The following is a 20,224-nucleotide window of genomic DNA, read 5'->3' as shown; positions in this document are numbered from 1 at the left end:
TAAAAACTCTGAGGCCAAGGACTTGTCGCTCTTCTGTGATTATGCAATGCATCTTAACCACAATGCACAATCCCCCAAGTCACTGATAAAATCCTGGAAGCTGAGCATCAGCATTCAAATATTAATTCTTCAAATATTATTCTCTTAGATACTCCTTGTAATTTTGTCCTTGGAAACTTTAGTCAATCCTGAACCTTTTGTAGAAGTGTTTGATGTCTACTACAGAAACAACAATAATCTTTCAAGAACAACAATTTTTGAACACCCACTCTGGGCCATGCTGGGTGTTAGAAATGTGACAGTGAAGGAATTCATTCATAAATTGTTGCGCCATATTCAAGCCTAGTGGTTAAGACGCCCATGTGATACACTGGAACAACTGGGTTTAATTCCTGGCTCCTGACTCCAACTTCCTGATAATGTAGACTCCAAGAAGCAGTGGTGATTGCTTAAGCTTTTGAGCTTCTGTCACTTACATGGGAAATCCGGATTACTTACCTGGGTGGCAGCTTCTGGCCAAGCCCTGGGCATTGTAGGTGTTTGGGAAATGAAACAGTGGGTGATAGGGTTCTCTCTCTCTCCCTCTCTCTCTCCTTCCTCTCCCTCTCTCTCTCTCTCTCTCTCTCCTTCCTCTCCCCCTCTCTCTCTCTCTCTCTATATATATATATATAAATAAATTTCTCTCCCAAAGTCTATCTTCATATCACCCTCTTTCAAACAAATAAAAATTCAAATATTAAAAACCAATGCTCTGAAGGAGCTGAAGTTATTTTCCCACACTCACTCCTGTTTATCAATGAAAAGATATACTTAAATGCATTGAAGAATTTATTTTCAAGCATTCTTTCAGACTTCTGTGCTAAAATGTGTTTTTCAATGAAATGAGATGACCTAGAAAAGATCATTTCAAATTGTGTCAAGTATAATTGAAGAAGGATAAAGCCAAGTTCAGCAATCAAAGAATGAGACAATTTTATGGATGTCTTATTCCGTTTCGTGCTACTATAGCAGGACACCTGTCATTGAGGTCACATTTGTTTCTCACACTTCTGGAAGCTGGAGACTCAAGATCAAGATCCAGGGCATTTGTGTTCTATTGAGGGGCTGGTCTCTACTTCCAGGCAATGCCTTTGAATGGTGCATCCTCCCAAGGGGACTGCGGGGGGGGGGGGGGGGGTGGAATGACTATCCCCAACCTTTTTAAAAGTAGCATTAACCAATTTATAAATGTGGCTCCCAAAGGACTTAGGCTTCTTGTAACATTGTTCACATTGGAGGTTATATTTCCAACATAAGAATTTTGGACATATGCATAATCATGTGGGAGAGACACTGAGATCATAGCAGCAAGACAGGTCACGGGGATGATATGTCTAAAATACACGGAATGTTATAGCAAAACCTTTTGTGGGGGTGAGCTGAATAATAAAATGGAGTTCCATCATGAAAGTGTCTGGATATTCAAGTAGGTGCAATATCAAGTTAAAAGGTGTTAATGAGCAAAGGGGTGGGGATTAAAGAGTAATCTGGAAGCTAATACGACTAGGAGTGGTACTGGCAGGTTCTCATGTATTGCTGAATTTTTGTTTTGTACATCGTCTATGAATAAAGGAGATACTCTTTAGATGGGAAAAGACAAGTTCATGATTACCTAACAAGTTAAGAGTGTTATTGATATGTCCATATTCATGTTTAGGGTTCTGGTCATGGAAGGTCCATAGCTAAAAACTCACCTTCGGTGTAAAGGTCAACTTTATTCGCTAATCCGCTCAGCTCTACCCAGTTGTACCCTAATAAAGCATGGGTCACAACTGAAATTCTCTTGATGTGAGTCAGTGTTTTTGATTTGTTCTAAAGAGAGGGGGACGTAGATGACTTTTATGAAGATTTCTCAATTACATGAGCCAAGACTCCAAGTTATAGGCTTTAAAAATTCATTCACTCCAAATGGAAGTGGAGAAAGATTCATCTTAAGGAAATATTACAAGAGTAAGTAAGAGGTGGAGAGACCGGATAATTGGTATTGCGAGAACTTTATTTGTGTGTTGGACAGCTTCTGAATGACAGCTGGGCGTTGGCAGCCAGTATCGGCAGCATCTGGAACGCTTTGTCATTGAACAGTGCCTGAAAGGTATAGAAAATTGTTACCCACTATTCCCATCCTAGGGCAGACTGATGTGAGTAAAGGGTATCCTGGAAGAAGGCGCATGTTGGAAAAAGGGAATTGTTAGACTTGGGTAGTGGTGATTTACCAGACAAAACTGTAGTGCTTGGTCTCCTGAACACTGACAAAGGTGAACTAGTCTTTCTTCTTCTTTTTTAAATTTTAGGCAACCGTTGCTTCCAGATGCTTTCTTTGTAAAAGAGATTTTGTAAAAAAAAATTATTTGGAAGGCAAAGTTGCAGAGAGAAGGAGAGGAAAAATGTGTGTGTATGAGAGAGAGATGTTTCAACCACTGGTTCATATCCCAAATGGCCAAGATGGCTGGCGCTGAGCCAAAAAAAAAAAAAAAAGGCTAGGAGCCAGGAGTTTCTTCCAGGTCACTAACATTGGTGCAGGGACACAAGGACATGGGCCATTGTTGGCTGCTTTCCCAGGCCATAGGCAGAGAGCTGGTTTGGAAGTGTCGCAGCCAGGACATGAATTGGTGCCCATGTGGGAAACTGGCTTAGCAGGTGGAGGCTTAGTGTACTATGCCATTGCTTTGGTCCCAACAGGTGATTCCTTAAATATTGTCCATTTAAGTTGAACTGGCAGCAAAATCTAGGCAAGTCCACTTTTCTCTGATGTAGATGGGAACTTCTCCTGTTTTCTGGGAAGTCTGGAATTTCAGGCACAGTTTCTAGGTTAATCACCATGGAAGGTAAGTGTGCTATTACGTGGTTACGCTATTTCAGAAATAATTTTTGATGGTGTAGACATGCATTTATTTGTTTCTTAAAAAAACCTGAGAAAATAAAAGGTCACTTTAAAAAGATTGTGAAAAATGAAATTAAAAGATAAACTTGGGCCTAGTGGCTAAATCTTCACTTTGCACACTGCCAGGGTCCCAGGTGGGTACCAGTTCATGTCCCGGCTGCTCCACTTTCCTTCCAGCTTCCCGCTTGTGGCCTGGGAAAGCAGTAGATGCTGGCTCTAAGTCTTGGGACTCTGCACCCACGTGGGAGACCTACGGGGAAACTCCTGGCAACTGGCTTATGATCTGCTTAGCTCCAGCCACTGTGGCCACTTGGGGAGTGAACAGGAGGATTAAAGATCTTTTTCTCTGTCTCTCTCTGTAAATCTGCCAATAAAAATAAATATGTTTGAATGCATACCTACACCTTTGCTCCATCTACTTTTCTTCTTGGTAAAAGTTAACACCTATAATTCAAACTTTGGATAATCTCTAGGTCTCTTCTAGCACTTAATTATTATATTACATGGATCCTGTTTCTATCAAGCACCTCTATATTGTCTTTCATTTCATAATTGTATGTCCAGTCACACTCAAGTCCTTATAATTTCTTTTTTACTTTTAAAATCTCATAAAAAGCTCATACAGATCAATTTTAATAAATTCCCTTGGATACACATTCATTTGCCACTGAAAATTGAAACAGCACATCAAAAATTCCCTTTATTGCGATGCAAACATTTTGAAACCAGCTAATCTGATTATCCGCTGACAATTATGCTCCAGTCAAAACAGCCAATGTTTCTTTACCTGTCTTTTCTAGAAGATACTTTGTACTTTGTTCTTGGTGCTGGATTTCTTCTCATTGCCTTCAGTCTTTAGCAGGGCTTCTTACATCGCTGGTGTCAAGGTAGGAAGAGAAAGATTTCACAGATCTCATGTTATACGTTACCAAAATTATTAGAATCACAAGTTTGTCTTGGAATAGCTTTATTTACTACATAAAATTGCAGCAATGACAGGATGAGGCTTATGCATAAACCGACTCTTTGTCATCATCAATTCCTGTAACTCTTAGAAGTATCTCATCCTTCAGCCACATTTGAGTGGCTCATTTCTTGTTTCACTCTGAACTTTGTAACAAACACCAATGCCTCTGTATTCCCTTTTAGTCTGAGAATTTATGTTCATTAAGAAGCACCTCAGCTTTACCAGCCGTTCTCTCTACTCAGATAACAGTGTTTCAACCCGTCTCCTTTTGGGCAAGCTACCTCTGGTCTGGAACATTCTACCTGTCAGGCTGTTGAGGTGCATCTTCTGATTCAGGGGAAGGGATTTTAGTAGTAGGACCGAGAATCAAGTTACAAAGGTTCTTTGTTGACCACGTCTAGGCAGATGGAATGAGAATCTGAGTATTGGGAATTTCCTTCAGTGGAAATCCAAAAAACACTCCAAGGCCTGTGATTTTTTTTTTTTTTTAGATTTATTTTTCTTTGAATGACAGATTTTACAGAGAGAAGACAGAGAACTCTTCCATTTGCCAGTTCACTCCTGAAAGAGCTGCAGCCAAGAAGCCAGGGGTCAGGAACTTACTTTGAGTCCCTAAGCAGATACAGCGGCCCAAAGACCCAAGCTGTCTTTTGTTTCCTTCTCAGTTCATAAGCAGGGACCCGGACTGGAAATGGAGCAGCTGGACCATGAACCAGTGTCCCAATGTGATGCCAGTGCCATGGGCAGAGGATTAGTGGGCTATACTACTGTGCAGGCTCCCAAGATGGCTTATTTATTTATTTGGTGAGTCATTAGCAGGCCAGGCACAACTCTTAGGTGTTCGAATCTCAAAGAAAAATGTTTGCTGAACTCTTTAATTACTCTAAGATATAACGTGAAACAAGGAGATAGTCCAGAAAGACCCTGAAAAACCTAACCTACAACTAGAACGGTGAAATAAGCCAGTCAAGTTGTTACAATTTCTTTCCCAGGTGCTTGCCATAGCCACTTGTCTAGCCTTTCCATCTCCAACTTACTCAATCTTCTAATGTTTCCTTTGTGTAAAGTCAAGATTGATCTTTCTAGAACCTGATTTCAGTCCTAAGACTCGTGTGGTCTTCTACACCTGAAATGTTTACTTTCCAGACTAGCATATTTGAAGTGTGCTTTTTTTTTTTTATTATGAAACCAGTTTAATTTTCCAGGCTTATCTACCATGGTGGTAACAAAATAATTAATTGTACAGTAGAGTGTTTATTAAACGCCCACTTTCTGCCAAACAATGGACTGGCTCTGGTAGTAAAAAGAAATGAATAGCACGCAGAGTCAGAACAACGACATGAAGGTGTTGGCCTGGTGAGTAGTTCAATTAGACATCAGCTTGTTAGGAAGATAAATAGAGCATAACAATTTAAATAGAAAGAATTAACCAAGTTAGTCAAACCTGGGACTTCCCAGAGAAGACTATACTTTTACAAATAATGGGAAACCATTTTTTTAAAACTCAGGGAAAATTATACTTGTGAACAATAAAGTTTAAATGAGAGTGAGGAAACAGCTTGCTGGCTGTTCCACTGAAGTACTGAGGCGTGGTTCTCCTATCCTGTGCTTTGAACAGAAGCTGGTTCCTGCCCATGGCCTCTGTAATTATCTCTGACAGTCCTGCTTAGCAGGTCTCATGCTTGCCTCTTTCAACACTCATCTCAGATTCACCTTTCACAGTCTCCCTAAATCAATCCAGTCTCCTACTAGTTTGTTTTGTTCATAGAAGATTATCTTGGGTTTTCTTCCATTAGTTGTTCTCTGACTTCCTTCTCCACTAGACCATAAGCTCCTAGAGGCAGGATTTCTTCCTCTCTTGTTTTTATTACCAGGCCCCGAGCCTGAAGCCTTCTAAAGGCTCAATAAAGGTTGCCAAATAAAAGAGAATGATGAATATAAATGGAGTATATACAAGCCAATGAAAAGAATAGAAAACATACTTTGTTTGGAGTTAATTGAATTTGTTGAGAAGGTGACTATAATGTTCTCTTAGAGATGAAGCGGCTATACAGCTTTCAGCAGTTCTTTATTGACGAGGAGAAATAGCTTGCTTCCTACAGAATCTGAAGTTTATTCTTAAAAAGCCTCTTGGAAACTTAAAGTACACAAAAGAACAGGATAGATCAAAGTGGTGACTGGATGAATAGGTACCAAAGGAAACAAATTTTACAAAAATATTAATGTTGGAATCAAGTGATGGCTACATGGATGTTCACTGAAAAATGCTTTCTGTGATGCTGGCTACAAAATTTTGTAAACCATATTGAGAAGGGAAAGGGACTTGAGTATATTTCTGCCCACAATAGAGATTAACATAATGTTTCACATGTTCGCTATCTCTAATGTAAAAAGGTGCATGACTAGCAAGGGCACAATTAAGAACGTCCTTTATATATCCAAACTAAGCAACAAATACTGTACTTATATTTAGGAGTTTTCTAATAATACACTTATGGCTCACTGTAAGGCTGGGTAATTAAACTCTGGCTCTTTATTGCCATGCCAGCCTGAGATGTGAATGCTAGTCGCAGGAGATTTAATACCGCCAGAAATGGAAGGTAACCTGTGGGTGTTATTTGTTGCAACAAGTGAGATCACTGTCTTATTTTTGACTCATAAGTCTTTCATCTGGGGAAAGTTGGCTCTGTCATTGCTGAGATGATTCAGTGTATTTTCACGAGGTGGATCTGAATGACTCTATGGCCTTTCTTCTGGTAGACCAAGGACGGGAGAAACCCTCACTATAATAATAACAATAATCAGAATCTGAATGGGTGTTACTGGTTATGAAATCATTCCATTAATCTTCCTACATGATTGCTAGGTAATATTAAGTACCATACCTGTTCTTCGGAAGTAGAGATGGATGTAGGAAGTATGTAAGCGACCTGGCTAAGTTCTTGTAAGGGTACTACTGAGTTAATGAGCTGAAATTAGAAACTAGATTCTTGACTTTTAATCCAGTCATCCATAATGCAATCCCAACTGGAAATGTGGGAAAGGTTTTATTGCTTAATTTTGACAAGAAGTGTGAAATCTTGGAGGAAATAGCATGTTGGGGAAAACCATATGAAGCTCTCCATGGGAAAATGAACTTTCCATGGACTGAATCTGCGCAATGTCACTTCAAAATGCCAGATCAGTCCTTTAACCCATTCTTTCATGTTTACTGTAGTATCTGTCTCTTGTGAAAGGTTAAACTGCACATTTGTTTTCTGAAAGAGAAATTTCCCTGAGCTGGATACTCTTTAGACGTCACCTGGTAGGAGCTGCTCGGTGGGATTCTTTCTAAACTGCTTCTGTGACTCTTACTGCCCTGCCCAGGTACCTATTCTGATGGAATGCGCTAGGGTGGAGAGCGAGCTGCTGTGATGATCATTTTATCAGCTCCTGGTAAGCAACTGAATATTTATAAAAATGCCAATGACTGTGTTTCAGAGCTCATTAATCTCCCTTTACTTTAGAGCTTTGACTTGGGAATTCTTGGGCACGGACTATTCAATCAGATATTCTTGCCTCTGAAACGACCCCCAACAACTTCTATCTATGAAATTAGGCAAATTGATTAGTGTCCCTAAGGCTTAGGTTTATTCCTCTAAGATAAAATGAGTTAATTCTTGTCTCCCCTTGATATTACTATGAAAATCGAATGAAATAAAACCCATGAAGGCTCAGTATTTATTACTTGGCATTCATAATCCTCATGTGTATTGGTAAGCATTTTGCCCAGCAATCCTTTTTCTGATATTTAATAAAAAATTAAAAATCAAGATCTGAAAGATGCATAGTATTCTCATGTTCATTGCAGTATTTTTTTATATCAACTGATTCAAGTGTTAAAACATGTGGCATAAAATAATATAAGCTGGGAAAATGGAAATCCAGGGTGGCTGTTAAGGAGTAACAATGGGTTAGGCTCCTGTGTGGAATGCCTATATCTTTCTCTCTGTCACTTTGACTTTCAGATAGTTAAATAAATAAATTGATTAAAGAAATAAATACTGCAATATGTGGCAACATGAGTTAACCCTAAAATTTTGCAGAGTGAAATAAACTCATCACAGAATAACTACTCTACAATTTTAATTACATGAGGTATCTAAAAGAGTCTAATTCATATGGGGGTGACACTAATTGACAGGTATAACTTTAGTTATGCAATATGAATAATAAGTTCCACATATCTTCTTTAAAGCAACAATGTTGTAGATAACAAATATTGCATGATGCTAATTATATGAGGATTTTAAAATAGTCAAACTATTAGAAGCAGGTAATCTCTGGGGATAGGTACTTGTTCATTGATAAGTAGCAGACGTAGTTTCAGTAAAGTAAAATGAATATTAAGTTCCAGATATCAGGTTTACGGCATTGTACCTGAAGATGACAATACTTTATTGTGTGTGTGTAAAATATGTTAAAGAGCAGGTTTTACATGTTTTTGTCACAAAACAATTTTAATTTAATATTCTAGGTTTAGAATATAGACAAAATTAGCATGCATGTGATAAAATTTATCTATCTTTTGGGACTAATTATATGAACACATTTTTGTGTATTATCAAAAACATCTTACAGTAGGAAAACTATACATTTTTTCCATTCATGGAGTATATGTTTCAACCATAGTCATAAATAAAAAACAAAAGCAGAAATTTCTGGTGAGTTGTTACACAAGACTTGCCATGCCAGAGACCAAAAAGGACCTTTACGTTACAGTGCTTTAGAATTAGCACCTACATATTCATTCGCTTAGATATTCTTTTAGCATATTTACCGTGTCTCTAAAATAGTAGACAGTAATTATTTCCAAAAATGCCACAAGTAGAGGGAAAGTGGTTCACACATGAGGAAGACAGACCTGTAGTATGAGTGTGAAGACTTGAATGTGATTGGGGCTGAAGCAGAATTGGACTAAATAAGGAAGCACTCATGGGACTGCCGCACTGCTTCATCTTCATTCCTGGTGCCATGGGAGTCCATTGAAGGGTTTCAAGTAGAGTTGTAATGTAACTCTTAGGATCATTCAGTTTGAAGAGGCAGGAGCCTGGCTTAGCAAGCCATGTGTTTCACCCATTTGTTCATGGAGCAGAACCTTATAGCATAAAGAATAGACATAAAATGATTTGCAGTGTTGGTCATCTAGATTTCAAATCAGTGCTCAATGATCTGGGGAGTTGAACAATCAATAATTATTGGCTCTTCTTGGTAATCACACTGGATAAGCGACAAACACAGAATCAATACTCAACCAAGTATAAACACCAGCCACCTTGAGATGAAAGAGTCAATTCAGGAATCTGATGATTTTATTGATTACTAACTCACTAAGCAAATTAAATTTACTCCAAGGATAAATCTTCATTCATATATAACTTCTTTCCCCACTATGGCTTTCTATTTCTATTTACTATTCTCCTGGATCTGTTTAAGTTGTTAGTATATATTGATGAATCCTTGAATAGAATGCTTTTTCATATTTTTGTAAACCACAGACACACATAGAATCAAAAGAGATCACCATGAGTGCATACACATAACAAACTGTAAGCTAGAGACATACAATGACAGGCTGAATCACAAAGAAATAGAAAATCTGACAAGAACAATAATGCATGAGAAAACTGAAGTAGTAATCAAAACTCTCAATAAAGAAAATCTCCCTAATGTCTTCAAATTTATACCGGAATCCACCTTATTTGGGGAATGACAGAGCAGGTTAGCTTTGACACTAGGTGGGAAAAGCCTTTGAGGGAGTTAAGTTTGCCCAGGGGGAGATCAGGTTGTTATTTGTAGGTGACCGAAAGGCTGCTTGAGAATCTCTGGGGATGTACCAGAAGAGAGAAAACCAACCACTGTACTCCTCCCACTTTCTCCGCTTCCGTGGTGCCCCTGAATTCAGGCAGGGGACTTTATAGACTTATTAAAGGAATACCTGGGCTTTTGCACATCCACCGACAAGAATCACGAAATCAATGGAGCTTTTCCCTCTTGGCATCCTCTGCCCAACTTTTCTATTTGGTGTCATTTTTATTTCAGATCTTTCCTCTTCTAGATGACTAGTTCTGGTTTTCTTAGCTTTCACATGCCTGGCTAGCTCCCCAGGAACTCTGGGTGATTTAATTTGTTGCCTTTCATTATGGATTTATTAAGAAAGAAACAAATCAACCCCAAAAGTATATTGCATAGTTTGGTGTTAGGGACTTAGTTGTAGAATTTCAAATGACAGATAAACCAATGGTACATATTTGCTTGTAACCAGGAAGGAAATTCATACTATTATACTTACACTACCTGCAGTTAAGATCAGCTTTAACCCACCCACCAGGCATAGCTAAGCAAAAATAAACGCAGTAGAGATCAGAATATTACAACATCCTTTGAGTATTGAAATTCTCTTATGTAAGAGAAATCTCTATCATTTAGATATATTAAATTTAGTGCCAAACTTGAAAAATGCATTGACAGAGCCTAAAGTTTCCATTTTCGAAAAAGACGCACTTTCTCTCACCAGAATCCAGCAACAAAGATGTACTTTAGTTCTGTTCTGGTCAGTAGGGATTAGGCAATGCAATTGTACACTCCAGAACAGTCTCTTTGCTAGTCCAATGTAAGATAACTTTAAATACAGAACATTAGCCTATTTAATCAGTTACTACTGGGACTCACTGCAAGAAGTTTAAGAAATTTTATAGACATACCAATTTCTCCACTTGGAAACCAAATGCATACATATATACTAATATCTATCTATATAGTAGTTACACATATATTGGCACAATAATGAAAGGCCAAAAGGAATATTGAAATATTTGAAGATTTTAATGTTAAGTCTGTTATTTCAAAGAAAAAAGTTTATACATTTAAAAAGAAATGAGCAAAAATAATTTGTGTTTCAACAGAAACTTGTTAAATAGAGGATTCCTTTCTAAGAGCAAGTATGTTGTTTTACAAAGTGCACATCAGCTGTCTTTCCAACAGCCCTCTTCATGAACTAAAGCTTTTACTCAGTTCGTGAACTTCTGTCTTTTGATTGAGATGACTCAGTTAAGGTCTATTAAGTTCAGGATCCTAATGAAAAAGCAAAAACAATGAGCTCCCTTTTTCCCTTTTGGAACTATGGCCAAAATCATCTTGTGTTTTTTTACTTGCAGACACCTTGTTGGAGAAGGTTATCATGTATCTGTGGGATGATAATTCCTGGCACATTCAGGCATGCCAATGGTGCTAATTAATCCCCTGTTAGGAAGGGAGGAGCTTGTTAACATCCACCATCCCCATTCAGAGATGCAATTAAACGAAGGTCAAGGTCGATGTTCTGCTTCATGTTTCATAGTAGGCATCCATCCAGAGGGCTGCAGATTTCTTCAAGGCCCTGTGGGCGGAGCAAACAAAATCATCAAGAGGGTGAAATTCTAATGGAGCTAGAGCTCTCTTAGGAAACATTTGTTCCCCAGGCCTGGTTCAGATCAATATGGCAATTTCCGGCTTTTTCTAATAATGGCTGTTCTCTGTTGACCAATGGAAGCAATCAAACACATTGAATTGTTCTTAACAAGGCAAGGTTGCCTTGCCTTTAGTAGAAGATACTAAAAATTTCCCTTGCTTTATTTTCTCCCATATCTATGGACTTATATTACAATCCATTCTTTATCCTCGCACCTTCTCCTTTCTAATGTGCCTTCATGGAATTTCTTGCCTAACTTGGAAGACATATGTTAAATAATTTATTACAATATTTTATCATGTATGTGGTAAAAAGAGAGATCCAGGTACTTCAAGAGCATGTGACAAATTTAGTTTTGGGGGCCAGTAAAGACTGAAAAAAGGAGGAAAAGGCATTTGAGATAAATCTTGAAGAATGAATGGGAATAGACAGGATAATATGAGAAGTACTGGTTTGGAAGAATGTTCCAGGCAGAAGAAGTGTCAAAGGCACAAGATGGCAGGAGAGGGAATTTTGTAGCATCTGAAAATTGGTCACATGTCTGGGGTACAGAGGAAAGGAGAGATAGAATGGCTGAAGCTGGGGCACTAGGCAGAGATTTCTATTTTTATCAGTTCAGGTATTTCTTTGTTGATTTTATTGAAGATATATTTTTCCCCAGTCCTAAGAGAAAGCAAGAGTTGTCAACCCTACACTACGGATTATTATTTGATCAGCACAGTGTTTCATTGGAAATAATACAAGTGCCTCCAGATGCGTATGAAGTTTTCAGTTCCAGCAAACCTCACTACCCTAACCTCGGTGCCTTTTGCACATTTGTGTCTCCTTGGACCAGCAGACAACTAAGGATACAACACTGGACCAGGTGATTTCAGAGTTCTCACTACTTTTAAAGTATGTGGGAAACCCTGTAGAGGGTGAAGAGCCAAATAACACTCAGCCTTAGTTTTAAGATGCTGATATATAGTCAGATAAGACGACGTTTTCACTAAGAAGTTCCCAAAGGCAATAGGAAAATGATGAAGTGTTTCCATTATCCTTATTTCTGTTACTGTTGCTCACTGAAGACGTCTGCATCCATGCTGGCTTCCCAGGTATTCCTTAATAAAAGGTTCCTGGGTGAATGATTCACTGGCCAGTGCGTAGTCTGGGGGTGGTAGTGAAAAGAACTGAGAGCTATGAGCCAGAAGCAATTGTGTTATTACCTGACAATATCTCCAAACGCCTGCAACATGGGCTTATTCACATACTGCAACCCATGCTTGGCACACAGTGACTTCACCAGAGGTGCCACTTTGTAGTAATTATGGCGAGGCATTGTAGGGAAGAGACTGGGGAAACAACCGAGAGAAGAAGTGAAGCTTACATCAATGAGAAACCCAAAGGAGTTCTCTTTCTTCGCTTACCCAATCTTGACCTTGCTCCTCTGTTCTGGGGATTTCAAAAACCCTTGGTAAAATACTCTAACCCCACCCCACTTTAAGATTTAGTTTTATTGGGAAGTCAGATATACAGAGGAGGAGAGGCAGAGCAGATCCTCTGTCTGGTGGTTCACTCCACAAAGAGCTGAACGGCCAGAGCTGAGCTGATCCAAAGCCAGGAGCTTCTTCTGGGTCCTCTTACATGATTACATGGTCCCAAGGCTTTGGGCCTTCCTCGACTACTTTCCCAGGCCACAAGCAGGGAGCTGGATAGGAAGTGGGGCCACTGGGATTAGAACTGGTGCCCATATGAGATCCTGGCACATGCAAGGCAAGGACTTTAGCCACTAGGCCACTGTGACAGGCCCATTCCCTTGTCTCTCAACACGTAAGTCATGTGGGTGAGCCATTTGGGAGTTAACTCCCTTGAACAAGTTTACTTTCAGTCGAAGTTATCCAGTAATCAACCAAGTAAGTGGCTTGGGTTTTAAAATCCCATCCAATAAAATATGAATGATAATCATTTCCTGCTGTGCTGAGGTTTTAAGGGACTAATATAAAAGAATGAGCAAATTTCATAAACAAGTGCAAAATTTTTCTAATTACTCCAGATAAAGGGTTTTTTTCTTTGAATATTGTGGAGCGATTCTACTTCACTGTCTCACATTTGCTATTTTTCCTTTCTCCCTCCTTCCCTCCCTGCCTTCTTCCCTCCCTCCCTCTTTCCCTCTTTCCTTCTCTCTCTCCCTCCCTCCCTCCCTTCTTCCCTCCCTCCCTCCCTTTCTCCCTCTTTCCATCTCTCTCTCCCTCCCTCCCTCCCTCCCTCCCTCCCTCTTCCCTCCCTCCCTCTTTCCCTTCTTCCTTCCTTCCTTCCCATCCCTTCCTCTATTGATGCTGATATAGATAGCAGCCTTTAGAGAAAATATTCATTTTTGTTGTTGTAATTCTGCACTCAGATCTCTGCTCTGAACTCTATTTGGGGCTGAGTGACTGTTTCTGCCCTAACACGAAATGTTTTTATCACTCACTGGTGCTCAATTTGAAAGTTCAGGTGTCCAGTAAACCAGTCATTGAAAAAGGACTGTTCAATGTTACAAGTTGCCAAGACCTGCAAAGAAAAAGTTAACCCCAGATATAAATGAGCCCAAGTGTCAAACAAAACAAAGGAAATGTTCACTTGTTTTTTCATTTAGTCAAACATTTTTACAAATATTTATTGTATACCTGTTTCCTGTAAGAAACTATAAGGAGTATAAATGATATTCAGTTTTATGTGTCAGGAACTTAGATTTTAAAAAGGCTATGCAAATTTCTGTGAAGTACATATAAGGCTACAGATATAAAAAACAACACAGGGTTTGAAGGAGAACATCACCATTGACCTTGGTGTTGTGGCTGAGGACTTTGGCAGCTGAAGGTGGGATTGCAGGGTTGTGGTGCATCTTGTCAGGTTTGAATGCCATGTCCATGGAGTGGACTTAAAGGAGTTCTAAATGAGTACCACATTCAAGTTCTAGCTAAGATGTCTGTGCACAGAGGTGGGTTCCAACATAAAAAGTTTTCTTTCATATTATTATGTATTTTCTGCATTTAAAAAATTATCTTGAGGAGTTCATATGAATCATGTTTTATTCAATTAAACCTTTTTTGAGGTTTAATTCTAGCTGGGCTTGTTGCTATTTTGAATGTTGTATGTGACTGTTAGTTGTCATAATTTAGAGAATCTGGAGGTGGCCAGGACACTTTGATGAGATCTGCAAGATCAAAACTATCACCCCCTATAGAACTTCTAAGACATTACTTGCCTTTTTCTTTGTCACTCCTTCTTGCTTGGATCATGGAGTTTTCCAGATATTATTAAACTTAGGATGACATCAACACTCTCATGTCAATCATGTCTGAGATTTATTCTTGTTATTTTAAGATTAATGAATAAATGAGTTCATATTTAGGTGTTTAAATATTCATTTTCACTTCAAGTACAGTAAACACCAATGATAAATGGATTAAAATGCTACAAAAATTTTTTTGAGTTTATCAAAAGCTTTTGGGAGTATAAAGTCATTGTTTTGTTTTAGTTATTGTTGACTGAGACATTGGAAACACCAATAATCTGGCAGGGTGCTGGGGTCTTCCATAACTTTACACAACAGTTGAAGTCACAATACTATTATATATTATTTTAACTAAATCTAATAAAGTGACTTTGGCAAGAATCTTAATAAAGTAGGCCAGCTCTGACCTCTGGACTTAACTTGTTTAGTCCTTGATTTAGAGCAAAAGAAGGCTGTATAATTAAACTGTGTAGATTCACATTTCCTAATTTTGGTCTGATGTGATTGAATCTTTGCATGCCTCATGTCTCAATTTTACCATATGTAAAGTCAGGGGTACTAGAGTACCTACCTCACGTAATGGCATACAAAGCATTGGTCTCAGACAAGTATTCTAATAGAATGAGTTGTTAATAGTCAAGGTAAGTAAAAGTTAACGCAGTAGGGTTTGAAGAATTGTTCCATCGCTACCTGAGTGCTGAGCCAGTCCCGGTTCTCCTCTTTGCTCATTTTCATGGGTATGTGGCTCATCTGGGTAACATAAGCAATCCAGGGACTTTCCAGAAACCTTTCAGGAAGTGGAAAGAAGGAAAGATGACTGTTTGAGGTATTCCAATCATTGGGCTTGCATAACCACTGATAGAGACAGCTTAACATTAGAGGAAACAAAGGAAGTTCAAATGTTCCAATAACTAGTTGTCATTCATTTTCCTTTTTGAAAATCTTTCTAGCTAGCTAATCTTTCTGTACTAAGGCATTCTAGTTAGCAATGATATACTAAGGCATTTGGGCCATTCAGACTACCATGGAGGTAAATATATGGAAGCAGCACATCCAACAGTTTGTGTAATTCCAGTGAAAGAATGAAAAATACCAGGTTCTCCAAGGACATAAGCAAAGCAGTTGACAGTCTGGGTTTTGTCATCAAAGAGAACTAAATCCAGGTTCTTTCTTGGCAGTGGCCTTGCCCTTAATTGTTCGATGACATTAGGCAAGTGGTTTAATCTCTTTGAGCTTCAATTCCCTTAACAGGACAATAAAAATGATACTATCTACATTGTAGGATTGTACAGGATTAAGCAAGCAAGATAATGCATTGAAAGCTTTCATCAATGTGTCTGATGCATAGTAGCTACCATCATCCTTTTAATTACTTAGGATTTACAGTTAAGGATGCAACAGAATGAGAGAGGAACAAAGCAGAAGGTTGATGAGTGTAATTTATTAAAATCAAAGTGAAAATAATTATTTGGTAAAGTTCTTCATAAACTCAAGAACTATACTATAGTAATAATATAGTGGAACTCAGTGGGGTGGGGAGGGGACTTGGGGAGGGGCAAAGGAAATCCCAGGGCCTATGGAACTGTATCATAAAACGATAATAATAAAAAAATTAAAAAATGATTTGGCTTTGGGAAAATCTTTACTCAGAAAAAGAACATTAAAATTCCTGATCTGTCAGGGAGTTATGATGTCCAGGTAGATAATAGTTTTAATGGAGTTGGTGGGGGTTGGGGGGTGGAAACCGAAGTGTTGCAGTTAAGAATCCAGTAAATGCAAAAATTGTGCAAAAGACACATTTTCTTGCAAGGAGCTTGACTTGTTCAATGACATCATGATTTGCATATTTGCTCGAAAATATCTCAGTTTTAGGAAATGGGGCGTGACTCCTGCTAATCACAAATATCCTGACAAAGAAGGTAAAAGGATCATTTGGGTTATGGGTATAAAAATATTCTTACTTGACCAGATATATAAGCAGAAAGCTTCCAAAAATTCCATAGAAAGGGTAAAATGTGATGAAATGTCGGATGTAAAAGCTGCTGACCCAGGCAATGTCCTGCAACAAAAACACTTAGAAGTTAGACGTCCTGAATATAATTTCATTGTTTTCACTAAGCTGGGGTCCCTTCATGTTCTATTTGCATTGTATAGTGTTACTCCAGGAAACGATGATGTCTGGAGGTTACCAAGCATGTTCAGTTTCTCACTCCCACCTAATTTAGTCTCAGAGTCTGAGCCATGTTACTCACCACCCAGTACTTATGAAGGTACATCACTTGCATGGATTGCAGGTTGAAATATACAGGCATGAGGAGGGGAAGCCCAACTGAAAAAGAGAAACATCATCACCACCACCAACAAACAATGTGAGCAAGTGAGCAGAACGGGATCCCCCCAGTGAAAGTCATCAGGAGTCTGTGTCCTTAACATTCCACTCCTGGAGTGTTCATCCAGAACAAAATGCAGAGTGGTGATCCAGAACTGCATGCTCAACTTCCTTGGACTTTTCACACCTAAGAGACTGAACTAACTCTAGGTTCTAGCTGCCTCAAAAGGGCTAGGGAAGCTTCGAAGACTTGATTCATTTTTGATTTTGGCGTCCTTGAAGAGCTTTTAAAACTTGTGAAGTCTTTAAAAGCCTTCAGTCTCCCCAGGTTCTGGGGCTTGGGCTCTAGCACAGTGTGCTGAGGTTGTGGAAACAGTGATGGTATGCTCAGTTCCTGGTCAGTCATTCACCTGCTCCTTCCACAGCATCGTCAAGGCTTCTGAGAGCACATAAAGAAATATTACAGTGCTTTGGCTTTTGGTAAAGATTGTCGACTTGATCAAAGTGTAGTCAGGTCCTCTGAGCCCTCTTCTCAACTAGGCCTCCAACTTGGCCTATGGGGACAGCAAACTCTGGGCACAAACCCACTTCTTTCACCCTCTAACTGACACCCACCAAAAAGCTTCAGCAAACACTGGAGCAGTTTCTAATAGCTCCAGACCCTGTCTTTGGGAGGATTCCAATCTCCTAGAATTTCCTGTCTGAGAAAACGCATTGCCTGATCTTCCTTTTCTTAGGATATTTACTTTAGAAAACCAACAGTAGTAAGGTCCTTCTCTCTCCCTTTGAGATGCATTTTTCACTATCCAGAAATATCTTCCTCAAAGAACCTAAAATCTGCCCTTTGGAAATGTAACAATCAAGAACAGGTCACTGTCCCCTGTCCCAGTGGGGAAGGGGTGCTAGCTGTGGTGTGTTAATTAGTGGACTTGGATGCCCTGAGCTAATCCCATGGACCTGCTCCCCTACCCTCACTCCATCTCCCAATGTTTTCCTTTAGGATCCTTTGTCCTTTAAGATGCCTTTTTCCTCTTTTGTTTCAGTAGAGTTAAGTTCAGTTTATGTTGATGTTTCCCCTATTACAGGAGCTCGAATCAAATTTATCTCATTGGCACTTGACAAACGTCCTGTTCTTTCCACTATGATAGGTTGAGTGTGAATTTTGTTAGTATTTAAGATGCTAAGGTAGCATTAAATGGAAAGGACACAAATCGTTTTTGGTAGTGGTGGTAGGGAGAATAGCAGGATTTTGTAAGGGGAGCATTCTACAGTGTGTCAGTATGGTTCATTCATTCCTCATAGACTATGGGAAAACTACACTATTACATACAGAAGACAGACTCATGCAGCATGCCATATTTTCAAAACTGGAGAGAACTCGTCACCAAAAGACCAGTCTTTACAGAAATTATGAAGGGAGTCCTACGTTAAAAGTAAGCATCGTGGACACACATGGTACTACCACATTCACTGACAGAGCAGATACACTTCCTAGCCAGTTAACCAAAGGGCAAGCATTAGCTTTGATCTATAATTGGTAACCTTGAAAGTAAAGGATTAAATTTCCCAGTCAAAACATGCGGGCTGGTTGGATAGAAAAAAAGGATGACCTAACTTCATGCTGTCTACAAGAAGCTCATTTCATAAGGCAAAATATGAACAGGCTGCAAGCGAAGGGTTGGATAAAAGGTATTCCAGGAAAATGGAAACCAAGAACAAAAGGAATTAGCTGTGTGCCTATCAAATAAAGGAGACTTTGTGTCAGAAGATGCAGTAAGAGTTAGAGAAGTACATTATATTTGTATATAAGTATTGATTCATCAAGAAGATAACAACAGTCATAAGTATATGTGTATTCGACCTAAAACAAAAGTTGTGAGATCTCACAGAAGAGAAAAACAAGTTCAGAATAGGGACGTTGTTGTGTAAATTCCCATCTAGTTAGACTGGGATAAGTTCCTTTCGAAGTGGGGTACCCCATGTGCTTGTTTATTGGGTCAGTCACGTAGGGGGTGGGGCAAATGGCAAATATGATGTAAGGCCGCAGGTATGTAAGGCCTTCTGATGTATGGCCGTAGATAAGCATGGAATTAGCCAGTTTTTATCCACATAGAGGATGCCTGCCTTTTATCTCGGGAGGTATTTATTTATTTTTTTTTTTTAGAGAAGGGCTGAGTGCAAGCAGAAGAAGGGGCAGTAATGATGGTTTACCCCAGATTTTCAATATTGCACTCAGCCACTGTCCATCTCAGGCATGTTTTGGTGGCCACCAGTGGTCTACACATGATCCACAGGGGTTTTCAGTTGCAGCAGTGTTGACATTTGGGGCCACACAGTTATTTGACAGGCTGTTACCATGCATCAGAAAATATTTAGCAACACCCCTGGCTTTATACTGCATGTTTCTATCCCTCCTTTGTGATAACTAAAATGTCTTTAGACATTGTAAAATGTTTGCTGTAGGGGAAGAGTTCCCCTGGCTGAAAACCTTTGTCTCTAGCAAAGAAATATTTGGCTACTAGATTGATTCTTGTGAATTCCTCAATTTTTTTTAAAGATTTTAGAATTTTTATTGGAAAGGCAGATATACAGAGAGGAGGAGAGACAGAGAGGAAGATCTTCCCGTCCGATGATTCACTCCCCAAGTGGCTGCAGCAGCTGAAGCTGAGCCAGTCAGAAGCCAGGAACCAGGAGCTTCTTCTGGGTCTCCCATGCAGGTGCGGGGTTCTAAGACTTTGGGTTGTCCTCAACTGCTTTCCCAGGCCACAAGCAGGGAGCTGGATGGGAAGCGGGGCCACTGGGATTAGAACCAGCTCCCATATGGGATCCTGGCACATTCAAGGAGAGGATTTTAACCGCTACGCAAAAAGAGGCTTCAGATAGGCAGATTTGCAGAATTGGGAGTTCTTTAAAATTTTTCTTTGTGCTGTCATGAGATTGATTTGGGTTAAAGACAAAAGCCCTTGGCTTCTAATGTTCTGTGTATCAGAATTATTCAGCTACCCTCATTTTTTAAAACATAATACCCTTATTTTTAACAATATTATATATATTTTAAGCCTATCACACATATACACACACACAAATTATGCATATGCCTCTTCGTTAGCCGTATTTCAATTACTGCTACCAAATGCATAATGCTACTTATTAAGGAAGGATTTTTTTTTTTTTGCTCACAGTTTTGGAGGTTCCCAATACAAGATGAGGTGGGCTCCATCAGGGAGGCCATTGGGTGGGTCAGCAGATGACAATGTCAGCAC

General features: G+C 39.2%; 1 protein-coding gene across 1 annotated transcript in view; it reads right to left on the bottom strand.

Annotated features, from left to right (window-relative positions):
- Positions 1–11,252: 11,252 nt before the first annotated feature.
- Positions 11,253–20,224, bottom strand: part of LOC121172273 (fatty acid desaturase 2-like protein FADS2B) — a 35,752-nt gene continuing 26,780 nt past the window's right edge. Inside the window, exons 7-12 of the mRNA XM_041004126.1 lie at positions 16,885–16,961; positions 16,594–16,691; positions 15,323–15,419; positions 13,826–13,905; positions 12,582–12,707; positions 11,253–11,304 (exon numbers count right to left, since the gene is read on the bottom strand). Of these exons, the coding sequence (XP_040860060.1) occupies positions 11,253–11,304; positions 12,582–12,707; positions 13,826–13,905; positions 15,323–15,419; positions 16,594–16,691; positions 16,885–16,961 (530 nt within the window). The remainder of the gene's footprint in view (positions 11,305–12,581; positions 12,708–13,825; positions 13,906–15,322; positions 15,420–16,593; positions 16,692–16,884; positions 16,962–20,224) is intronic.

Source organism: Ochotona curzoniae, unplaced genomic scaffold (assembly GCF_017591425.1).
Source record: "Ochotona curzoniae isolate NIBS_2020 unplaced genomic scaffold, NIBS_Ocur_1.0 scaffold_3171, whole genome shotgun sequence".
NCBI lineage: Eukaryota > Metazoa > Chordata > Mammalia > Lagomorpha > Ochotonidae > Ochotona > Ochotona curzoniae.
Note: the sequence above shows the minus strand (reverse complement) of the source record. Positions and strands in the feature narration are given on the sequence as shown.